Source organism: Chaetodon auriga, chromosome 3, assembly GCF_051107435.1.
Source record: "Chaetodon auriga isolate fChaAug3 chromosome 3, fChaAug3.hap1, whole genome shotgun sequence".
NCBI classification, from domain to species: domain Eukaryota; kingdom Metazoa; phylum Chordata; class Actinopteri; order Chaetodontiformes; family Chaetodontidae; genus Chaetodon; species Chaetodon auriga.
In genome coordinates, this window is record NC_135076.1 from 21,838,965 (window position 1) to 21,850,631 (window position 11,667).

An 11,667-nucleotide genomic window follows, 5' to 3' on the forward strand; every position below is an offset into this window, starting at 1 on the left:
ACCCATTTCAGTGTGTGGGGGAGTTGAGGATGCAGGTTATGAGGATGCATTAGTGGGCCAACATTAAGAGCCTCTCCGCTGAAGCTCTTCATATGCTAAGAAGGAAGGAGAACTGCTTGGTTTCTCTGCCTTAAGGGATGCATCAGCGCACATTCACTACTGCAGGATGTGCAGTTCAGGGTTAAATGGGAACTATAGAGAAACATTCAGCAGGAGGCTGAGGGAGCAGACAGCTTGAGAGGGAGTGACATTTAAGATCATGAAAGCGGTGCAGGAATTCATTAACCTTAAACACACAGCTGATGATTCATTCTGCCCATTAAGAGAGTTTTAAAGATGACCCTCTGAGCTCCTCATCAAAAAAAAAAAAAAAAGAAACTTTGAATTAAATATGACCCTGAAAGATGAAAACACAATACACTCAATATTGCAGTTTAAATTGGTTTATTTTTTTTAAACGACACCTGCTGGTACATTTTCACGAGCTGTGTCTTTCATAAGGAGACTGACGGCATTCAGCAATTTTTTACATGATAAATGCACAATTTAAACCAAGTGTGTTAATACACTCCTCCTTTGCGTTGCTGCAAATCAGACCCACGATTTCAACCCTAACGGCGGGAGGTGAAGTGTTTCCTTATAATCTCATAAAAGCGGCGCTTATGCTTGCCGTCTGCGTGTCTGGGTGTAGAAGAGGTGGAAACTGTCACGCTGTTGGAGGAGGCGGGAGAAGCTTTTATCTCTCCCCTTATTGACCCTTCATTCTGTGAGTCAATTGAGTCTTTAGACTGTCTCTTCTTATCTCCTGACAGGTGAGAAGAGTTGCCTGCACTGTCTGCTGTCCTCGTCCCTGGAGCTTTTCTAAGACAGAGCGCAGCCTCCTCGTCCTTGTTCGAGCGCCGTAGGCCAGCTTGGCAGAGAAGCGCCTCCTCGCTCGCCATCTGTGGGCTCTGGCTCAAGGTGATGAAGCCGTACGGGGTGGTGACTTTGGTTAAGTGTGGCAGGGAGAGGGCAGCTCTGCTGGCCGGGTCCAGACAGTGCTGGGCCTCTGTGTAGGGATGAGACACCTCCCTGTGAAGAACGGATCTCCTCTGGGTTAAGGGGTCTGAGACACTCCGCTCAGCTTTGCGATCTGACAGAACCAAACTGAAGCGAGAGGATGATGTGGATGATGAGAATGTGGAGCAGCCTGGAGAAGTATGTAGAGATGACTCTGGCTCAGTCCCAAAACTGCCTAAGCCTTCGTCTGACTCTGCATAATCCTCCTCGGTCTCTTTGTCCAATGATCTTAAGCTGTTCTGCACAGACAGACTTGGTATAGTGAACTGTGGGATGCTGTCAGGTGTCAGGATATTTGGAAAAATGTTCTCCCGGCTTGTCTGGGAGTCCGATCCCAGAGAACACCCAAAGGACTTTGCGCTGCTGGTAGCCCACAAGAGTGCACGGATCCCTGCGCTGCTGTGCCTGCGAGCTGAGTTGAAATCATCTGAAGCTTTGGTTCCACTGCAAATAGCTCCAATGCTGAACGTCCGCGTGACCGAGTTCTTATCCATCACTGAATGTCTTCCAGTCTCCTTGCACACAGGCTTGGTTGTAGATTGATTGGCAAGAGGAGAGATGACAGGCGGCTTTTATACTTCTCTACTTCCCACATTTTCGCTCCACCAAATGCATCAACAGATGCGTAGATGTGATGAAAGCCAGAGGCGGAAATGGTTACCAATTCAGGAGCTTGTCAAGTGTGGAAGCATAATGATGGGCCTCTCTCTTAAACCTCTTCATATGCTAAGAAGCAGACAGTGATGCAGCATCTGCCTGCCTCTCAGAGCATCTGGTGGTTACGTTATTATTTTTTGGGAACTAAGCATTTCTTGGTTAAATGATTTCAGGCTGCTTTTCTATGTACAGTAAAAGTAGTGTTGGCTGTCTTCATTAGTGATGAATCTGATGATTATCTTTTCAATTAACACATTTATTGTTCCGGATTAAAAATGTCTGAAAATGGGGAATAATGTCCATCAAGTCCTAAGATATTGGATACACTAAAAACTAGGCTACTTATACGCAGAGATTAGCTGCTACTAGATATTTACACCCATTCACTGCAAGGTAACAAGGTAACAAAGCTAACATTAGCATGCTAATAAATGGAGCATATGTGGTTGACATATGTGACCTGAAGTGTAAATGCTGCTTAATAATGACATCAATCTTCAAACATTTAAATTATATCTCACAAAAATAACATAACAAATGACAAATTGTTATGCCAATAACAATAGTTGTTCATAACAGGTTAGCATAATAGGATATTTCCCACTGGTTCCAAACTGTTTGAATACCACAAACTCTGAAACACGTATTGGTCCCTCTATGCGGACATAAATCATAATAAAAAATAATAATAAACTTTATATAGCACGTTTCATACAGGAATTGCAGCTCAAAGTGCTTTACAGATAAGTCATTTACACTCTAGTCACTTGAAATATGGCGACACACAGCAGGCACGTCCACCCAGGTCACGTGTTGCAGGTTAATTGGCGGTTTTGTTCATTGGTGCGCTCTGATTGCGCCAGGTGCCTTTGTCCCTGTTGATTGGCTGCAGGGTGGCAGCTTCGGGGTACATTTCAGCCTTCAAAACCCTCACGTGCTGCAGCGCTTCAGCTTTTCGTCTTCCTCGTCGCAGGCCGGCAGCTCCATCAGGCTTTGACCCGAAGCAGGATGACTTCAGTGACCCACAGAGACACTTTGGAGCAGGAGCCGGACGAAAACACGGAGGTAATGGTGGCCTCGCAAATCAAAGCTGTCGTCAATTTAATCCAATCTAGCGGCTAGATACGACTCCCATCACTGTGAAGACATATTAATGCTGTTGTGGTAGTTTTCCCCTGTTTTGTCTCCTCGCCTGCAGGACACAGTCGTGAGGAGACACGGTGCGTTTCGCTCCGTGCTGCGCGGCCTCTTCTGGCCTTTCGGCATCGTGGTACGAGCAGCTTCTATTGTCTAATTTAACCTGTTCGCTTTACGCGCGACCTAACATGGCTCTCGCTCACAGGTGCGTGCGTTCCGCGGGGTTGGGTGGGTGCTGGGCTTCCGGCAGCCACAGGAGAAAGCCCTGCACGGCTCCGAGGTTTCCAGTCCTGCGCGCCAGAGCCTCGCCGGCCGCAAGCGCCTGGGCAGGATCACCCGCCTGCTGCTGTCCGTCCTGCCCCGCTGGGCGCAGGGCATCCTGGGATACCCGGTGTCCAGCAACATTGGACGCTCCCTCTCGCCTGGTATGATATCTGTGTGTTTGGTGGATATAAGATTAGAAGAAGGTGATGGATAATCAGGACACACGTGCCAGGTTTTATGCACCAGATCATGACTGGAAAAATGCAGCACTTGTTGTTGGCTCGTGAGATACCTTCCATCAGTCTGTCAACTAGGTTTTCTTATCAAACAGGGCCAACAACAAACTGAGGGTGTCCATAAATGCTCAATGTCAGATGCTCAGATGTGTTGGTTAGCGCTGCATTAGTAGTTTTTCCAATAGAGAGCATGATGCTTCTACATGAGGGCTTCGTTTCCCAGCAGAAATCCGAGTGTCTCCCACTAAACCCTGTGGGAAGGGCAGCAAGAGGAAGCAGGACGAGTTGGACGAGGATGAGGAAGAAGAGCATCAGACCTGGGTGGAGGCGCTCACTCAGGAGCTCGCTGACGATGACGACGGCCCTGAGGAGGATCCTGATTATGAGGTCAGTGCTCTTCTCCAGTTTAACGCTACACACTGAATTATTTGGAAATGCACAGGGACTGTAAAGATGTCCTTATCAGTGTCGCACCAGGATGTATCAAACATGCTTGAACAACCTGAAGTATTTAACTTCAAAAACCTTGAACGCACACTGATTGACGGACCCTTTCTCAGCCCAGTACTGTAGAGACGGAGAGTGAGGAGTACCGCTCGCACAATAACACGGAAAGCGACATTGAGATTCAGGAGAAAGGCGTGGTTGTTATCGAAGACGTGAGCACGGTAAGAGCCGGTGTTGATAAAGGAGTGTGGATAATGTGGAGAGCAGAATGATGCACTAACGTGACTCTTGTGTTCGTAGGATGTTGTGCTGTCCTCTTCTGAAGTCTCTTGTCCTGCTGTTTAATATGTCATATTGACAACGTTTCAGTGTTTTTGTATGTTTGTATATTAAGTCAATAAAACTTGTCCTTTGCCTTGATGTTGCTGTGGCCTCCCACTAGATGGCAGTAATGGTGTTTCTGTTCAATAGAGCTTAAACAAAGAGGATATGACCATCAGTATTTTGTATAAGGGGCTCTTGAAGTACTACTGTCAAACATCCCATTGAGTTCATCGTAAAACTGTACTCACATGTTAGAGAAATTGTCAAATTACTCATCTTGGTGCCTGGTTTAGCTTCCTTTTTAAATATGTGCCTTTTAATGTTGCATAAAGTTTAACAGGGGTTCAGGCTTTGTTGCTGGAACTGATTACAACTGCAAGTGATCACTGCGGCCAAGTGTCCGGAAACATTAAGTCACTTGAACGTCTTCAAAGTGCACACAGCCTCTCAGGAAGCTAACCGTCTCAATAGTCAGGGTCCCTCACATATCTGCTGACTTGCTGTCAACAGCTGCTGCTATATTTGAGCCTAATGAGTACAAGCTGAACCAAACCATCAGGAATATAGGCCTCGTACTGAAGGGTAAAATGAATTCCAATATATATCCTTGTCTGCTTTGCTGTTCTGTATTGACAGACGCTATGATGTGACAGAGGTGGAGTGGAAGCAGATGGCGTCTGAAGGCAGTAATGTCTGAGAGCTGACTGTCACACAAACTTGGAGTTGGTCAGAGGACAGACGCTTATAAATGACTCGTTCACATTTGTCCATTATAGTCACGTTTAACAAGTCATTACTTATATGTACACACACACTCAGCCAATGAAGTGGATTTTTAGTCTAATATGCCAATAAAACATCCAAATATATTTCTATGAAGGACATTGGAAAACCTTTGTGGTGGCTAAATTGACCACTGTAGGCCTTTATCAGGGCTTTAGAAACAAACATGGGTACTCACTGGCAACAGGCAATGGGAGGCAGTCACATGACCCAGATCGTAACATGACAGGTGAAACAAAATGAAATAATCACAGGCCCATACATGGAGCCAATACTACTATAAATCCAATGTGTTACATTCAGACATGTGGGTAATGTGTTCCCAGAGGATGAAGTTAATCCTTTATGATGCTCCTGTCACAGTTTGTGAAGTTAACATAAATTAAAAACTGCCATATAAATTGTTACATTCACCAGAGGATTTCTCTGGCGCCACCTTCAGGCCAAACTAGCTTTATTTGTTCCAGCAGAAAGTAACTTCGGTCATTTTGAGCAAAGACTATGAATCCACTGAACAAATGCTTCACTCTGTTTTTGTGTAGCTGCTCAAGTTCCACCTTTTGTCACTTGTGAGTGACTCATAATGGATGAAACTCTTCATGTATGACCTGCACATTTATGTTTTTTGTGCTATTTCTGACTTCAAGCATGTGACTTGTTTGACCCGAGTTCATCCAAGCAGAAAATGAGTGTTATCACAGCGCTCACCGTCCCAGTGGCTCCCTGCTGCAGGTGAGGGGGAAGCTAATGCTGCTGCTGCCATGTGGCTCTTATGACCGACATGAGGAGAGGATGTCGAGTGTAATTTCATGCTGCCCACACGTACCTCTTCTGTCCATCTGCACACACACGTGGTTTCTGTGCAGTGCTGAGGGTGAGCTGTGTTTAAGGCAGTAGGTGGCAGGTTACTGTAAAGAGCCTCTTGAAAACAGCTGAAGCAGTACTCGTCCTTGTTCGACAATCAGCTCCCACGCCGTAGATGAGACGCTGCCGCTGGCTCCTCCTCTGCTGACATTGATGGTGGAGTGGAGCAGATCGCAGTTAGAAATCAGCTAATGCTGGTCTTTTGTTTCTCTTCGTTTTTTCAGTTGATCTGTTTTAGATGCAAATTGTAGACTGGGGGGGCTGAGTGATGTTGTGTTGAGCGGATATTATCCAGGAAGTCTGAAGGGGAACTCCTGATTTTATGCATGAAGGTCAGTTTACTTGTCATGAGGAGGACACAGCCTGTGAAAACACTTGTATAATGTTTTCTGTGGCTCAGGAGGAGCTTCAACACTTCTCTGAGAATAACCCCAAATACACAATCGTAGTTAGACACATTTAACACAGAAAACCTGCATTTCAGACTTTACACTTTGAAAGACGTGGGTGTCTAAAGGCCAACAACAAGAAGCCGTTGAGTTGCATTATGAACCCACACAAGGGACGAAAGGGACATCTGGGCCTTTGCTGCCTTTTTGTGCAAGTTTGACTTTCTCTTTTAATGTTGTGCATTGAAAGTTTAAGTGCAATACTAAACGACTGGAACACCCCCTTTAAGACAAGTCTTTGGTATCTAACATGTGAAACAACACTCACAGTATGAGCCATATAAATACATGCACAGCATAAAAGTGCAAAATGTTCTTCAAAATAAGAATGCAGCATTTTTAAAATGTGAAAACTGTTATTCAGCCTGTTAAAATCCCGCTGAAATTAAGATCCGATTCTTAAGGAAGACCCGACTGTATGTTAAATAATGCACGATACTGGAGAGCAAAAATGTAAATTAGAATCTAAAAACATGAAACAAGGAAAAAAAACAAACAGGTATCACTCAGTTGAAGCGAGTGCTTTGAGAAGCAGGAGATTGAAGAACGTGTTCCTAACGTGGCCTGAGGCTCCCACACTGTGCTACAACCAAACAGCTCTTTGATAATTGCTGCTTTCTGAATCTTCTATGTTTTGTTTACACTTCAGAGAGGCGTTACGGTAATTTGTCAGGACTTCTATGGCAGCGTTAAGCAAATATCCTGTTACATTCAGTGTTGTGTGTCTGTGGCTGCTGTTCTTGGTTAATTCAATTGTATGTTGTGATAATGAGCGAGAACATTAGCGTCATTAATGTAATGCTTTCTGTCTGAATTGCTGGCGTGTCTGTTGCGAACACTGCTAAATTGCATCCTGTGGTGAAGTGAAAGTAGCTAAAATGATGCCAGGAAACAGAAAGCCTCAGCACCTCTGACAATCAACGTTTAAACGGCTCACATTATGAGCTTGATTAAACTGTTTGTTTGCTGTGGGGCTATCGTGCTGCGTGCTGTCTGTGTTCACTCGTCCGCTCCAGGGAACGAAACGAGCAGCTGCAACCCGCCAAACACAAGGTAAACGTTGTCTGTGGCAGGTGAAAAATTCTGGTCGCCTGCCACCCTGGCAGACAGGCCTGTTATAATATTAATAAATATTGTTAAAAAGCCATTCTGATGATGATATAGTCCATGTTTGTTCTGTCAGAGACCAGAGTTCACAGTGTTAAAACAGATTACAGACAGAAGAAATGTTCAGGGACCTGCCACAGGTAAGAAACTTCATTTCAGCCCCTGAGCGGGCAACCCTGTAGAAATGGGAAGTAGTTCAGTTGTTGACTCCAGGATCCAGCTGCCTTCAATTAATTCCTGAAAACACTTGAAGTTGTTTTGACACGAAACTTTGTGACTTCCTTTTTTTGTCATTTCCTCGCAGATGTTTTTCACCTCCAGACGCTCGGGTGCGAAGGCAGCCGCCGCCTCAGCGAAGCAGGAGATCGCACAGTGGCATGAATAAAATGCTGTGTGTGTGTGTGTGTGTGTGTGTGTGTGTGTGTGTGTGTGTGTGTGTGTGTGTGAGTGTGAGACAGATAATTTCTCACACTGTGGGGATAAAACACCCCATAACAGACATCATTGAATTGAAGGGTGAGGCCTTGGGCTAAGGTTAAGGTTAAGGTTAAGGTTAAGGTTAAGCTCGTAGTGGTTATGGTTGGGGTGAGTCCATGTAATGTCCTCTGAAGTGATGGAAACACCACTCTGTGTGTGTGTGTGTGTGTGTGTGTGTGTGTGTGTGTGTGTGTGTGTGTGTGTGTGTGACTGAGTGAGTGAGTGAGTGAGTGTGCGAGAGCTGGATGCAGAACAGGAACTGGTGGTCTCTGGGGGTTCTCATGGCTGTCTGAACGTTTGAAGGGTAGACTGCTCAGCGGAGGCAGCCATAGAGAGCGTCGACCTCTATCTCTGGTGTTTGTAGCCAGCTGGAGACCGCTTTTAAACCAGGAGCTCTGTCTTTGCCTTTCAACTGCAAGGTGAAAGCAGCGTCTGGAAGGGGCCTATGAATTTCATGCACAGTCCCGGGCGTGCTGTAGAACAAACGCCGCCTCGGCTGGCGCGGCGAGCGTAGTGGTGGTCTTGCTGCTCTGTAACGGATGGCTGCATGCAGAGTGATTTGTGGAGGTGATCGGTTTTAGACGCTTTCATGTTATATCACAGCTTTTCTTTTTATTATTAGATTTTATCTGATTCGTGTAACTGTTGTGTTCCTGCAGCACAGATTGTTCTAAAAGCTCGACACGCTGTAGAGCCACTTTCGGTGACATCGACTTATTGTCACCTTGAATGAATGGCAGCAGGTGCCGGCTGCTCCCCAGGCCCTCGGTCCGACCTGCAGGCTATTATCCGCTGCATTACAATGTGACTTTGTAATGTCAGCCAACAAAAGCGTTCAGACTCGCTCCCCTGCCTCTTACTCTTCCACTGTAACCTCCTTCACCGCCCCTCTGCACCCACCTGAACACGGTCGAGCAGCGAGTTTTGCTCTACCTGCAGCCTAATGACCAGCTGTCCCCGTGGATTTCAAGAGCATCCATCATCTTCAGAGAAGTGGAGCAGGAAAACAGGCATGAAAAATGAAGCAGACAGGTGGAGCCTTCAGTTGCTCGTCCACTGAGGACGGCGAGGCCTCTCAAAAAGTTTCAGAGTAACCTGCACACAAGTCAGATTTCATGTAATCGATGTTGATCTAAGCGCTGTGGAGTGAGTGGAGGACCAACTGCTGGTGGATGAGCAGCTCGTACCTCAGGGCACTGCCTCTCTAAATCACGTCAAGTTTTCAGAACAAGACGGAATCGAGTAAATTTGTTCTGGAGATAATTTGATGCGGCAGCGATTTTCATTTCCTTAATGTTGGTGTTATCCCCTCAAATAGTCTAACACGATAATCTGATGCCCTGAACTGTCACAGGCCAGCTTATCCTCAGAGTCCCCCCGAGCTGCCGGCCAGCGTCACCTCAGCTTCTCATCTGGATGAGTGTGTTTTTCGTCTCACTGGGCTCCTTGATCAATCCAGCGGGATTTAAAGGCTTTGCTGCTGCCTCTGATTGTGATTGTCCTTGTCTGTCCGAAGGTCGATGACACATCTGGCTCACGGCAAAGGGCCCTCAAAGTGTGCGAAGCCGGCCCCTGCTGACACCGGTCCGGTAAGCATTCACGCATTTATGATGCTATTCTGAGACACGGCCCAGAGTCTGGTCCACAGTGAGAGTCCTCAGACAGCTCGTAAACCTTTCTCCACAGCCAAATTCAAGCTGAAATATGTAACATTGGGCACATTGTTGCCCTCTGGTGGTGCTGAGGAGGACTGCCTGCAGTGTCTGTGAATGAGCCATCGCAGAACTCGGATGATGTTTTAGGTTTTAGTAAAGTGTGATCGTGCTGTTACCTGGTTGAACACCTCACATGTCTGATGTGTCAGTCATATGATTTGTAATCAATGAAGTCAAACAGTTTAGTCATCAGGATAGCTCTGCTAGTCTTAACCATGCACTCCCAGCCGTGTTTGATCCTCCACCATAGAGATGCACATTGAGTATTTTTGGTATTTAAGTGCAGATTGGTACTAGAGAATTACTTGAAGCTTATTGGTTAAGCGCTCAACTTTAACTCTTGAAGTGAGTCTTTCATTTAAAACAAACAGATCAAGTCGGCTGACTCGCCTTCTCTTGATCTGTTGGTGTCTTCATCATGAGAACATTTGCTTATATTTCATGAAGTCTCATCAAAATCTTTGTGATTAGATGTGAAATGAAAATGGTTTAAAGATAGAGGTGCTCCATATGTGGTAGGTATACAAATATAAACGCAGTATTAACAGTAACAAAGTACTGATAAATCTATTAAGATAATAAGGTAATTTAATATATGCAGCCTAAATATGCATTCATCTGCCCTGTGAAGCGCTTTGAAATATAAAAATGCACAACATGTCACAAGTAAGAGTGTGGTAAAGTCTCAAAGTCAAAGCCTGAAAAGTATCAAATCTTCTATAAAGGCAAAAAAAAATCCAAGTGTCAGCACCTCAAACCTGTTCTGACAGAAGGTGCAGCTCTTGAATAAAGACACTTTGGCACTTTCCACCTCGTGTTATCTTCAACCGCGGCAGAGGTCGTGCCTGCATACGTGCTCCGAGCTTCTAAATTTACATCCGTCAGCAGGTTTTAATCCCAAACAATCGCTTCACCGCTCCGTTTTGCTGAGTAACATATCGCACTTTCAAGAAGAGGTAAGAGACTTCAGCTGGAAACCAGGTTACACTCAGATGTTCCGGCTTCGTTTCAGAATGATAAAAACAGTTTTTATGTTTGGAGCAGTGAAGCAAGCAGACCCCCCTTCGGCCATATGCGCCATAGTTACGTGCAGTGTCTGCAGTGCGAGTGGCTTCGCTCTCAGTCAACCGTATCAGTGGCCTTTTCTGGCTTCATGAAACCGACACAAGCGGTTTATATTCCCAGAGTGATGGTGGGAAAGCAGCTGTTTGCTCTGACCCTGCCGACAGGGCGTCCACCTGCTCACATGTTATGTAGACAGATGATTTTAACTGTCACTTGTAGCTTGATTTACAAGACTGCCATGATCTGCCCAAACCAGCAATAGCAAGATATGCGTATCTAATAACATGAGCAGCAGTCAGCCGCCATTCAAATGTACTGCTGTTCAGAACAAGATGCATAAATGCAAACTTGAGGCAGCAGTGGAAGACGTATTCAGACGAGCTGGTTATGTAAAAGTCGCAAAATCAAAGGGCAAGAATTCTCATTAGAATAAAAAGTCCAAAGTAACATGAAAATACATTAAGTATCAAAGTCTGTGGAGCCATTATGCAGAGCGGATCCTGTTCTATTCTTTATTTATCACTGATTTGACTCCCGATGCATTAATGTGGCATTTTAATGTTGCAGCTGGTCCAGACACATTCAAAGTACTTATCGTGCTGCTCGGCACTTTAATACATATTCTATAAAGTGGTCCTACATTTTGTATGTAACAGCTTTAAGTCGCTGCACATCCGTAGTCCACCCACACAGGAGTTTTCAGTTACGCTGCCATATCAGAGCTCGTCTCAGGACTGCGTGAGCTTCAGCGAACGGCTTGATTGACATCGTCTTACAATACATTTTGGTGATTTTGTTGTAATCTTTGGGACAACTCTGTTACTGTTCTTCTTCAGCAGAAATAATAGCTGTGACGGTCAGCTGTGCAACTGCGTTACTACGATCCATATTTATGTTTATTGTCAGGCTGTGACCTCTAGTGGCCACAAAGGAGGAAGTCAGGTGACTTGGTATAATGCCTGCGGAGGAGGTGTGGTGGGTGGAGGGGTCAAACAAACACAGGAGAACAGTTCAAAAGTCAACGTTGAATTATCATGAGTTATGTAACAACAACGTTTTTTTAACCCAAGCCATGATTTGAAC

At 45.3% G+C, this 11,667-nt stretch overlaps 1 protein-coding gene across 1 annotated transcript; it reads left to right on the forward strand.

Moving 5' to 3' along the window:
- The first annotated feature begins 2,724 nt into the window (after positions 1–2,724).
- Positions 2,725–7,712, forward strand: org (oogenesis-related gene). Its single transcript, XM_076725884.1, has 6 exons — positions 2,725–2,781; positions 2,915–2,986; positions 3,059–3,278; positions 3,580–3,740; positions 3,914–4,021; positions 7,632–7,712. The coding sequence occupies exons 1-6, from the start codon at positions 2,725–2,727 to the stop codon at positions 7,710–7,712; spliced, it is 699 nt and encodes a 232-aa protein (XP_076581999.1).
- The last annotated feature ends 3,955 nt before the right edge of the window (positions 7,713–11,667 follow it).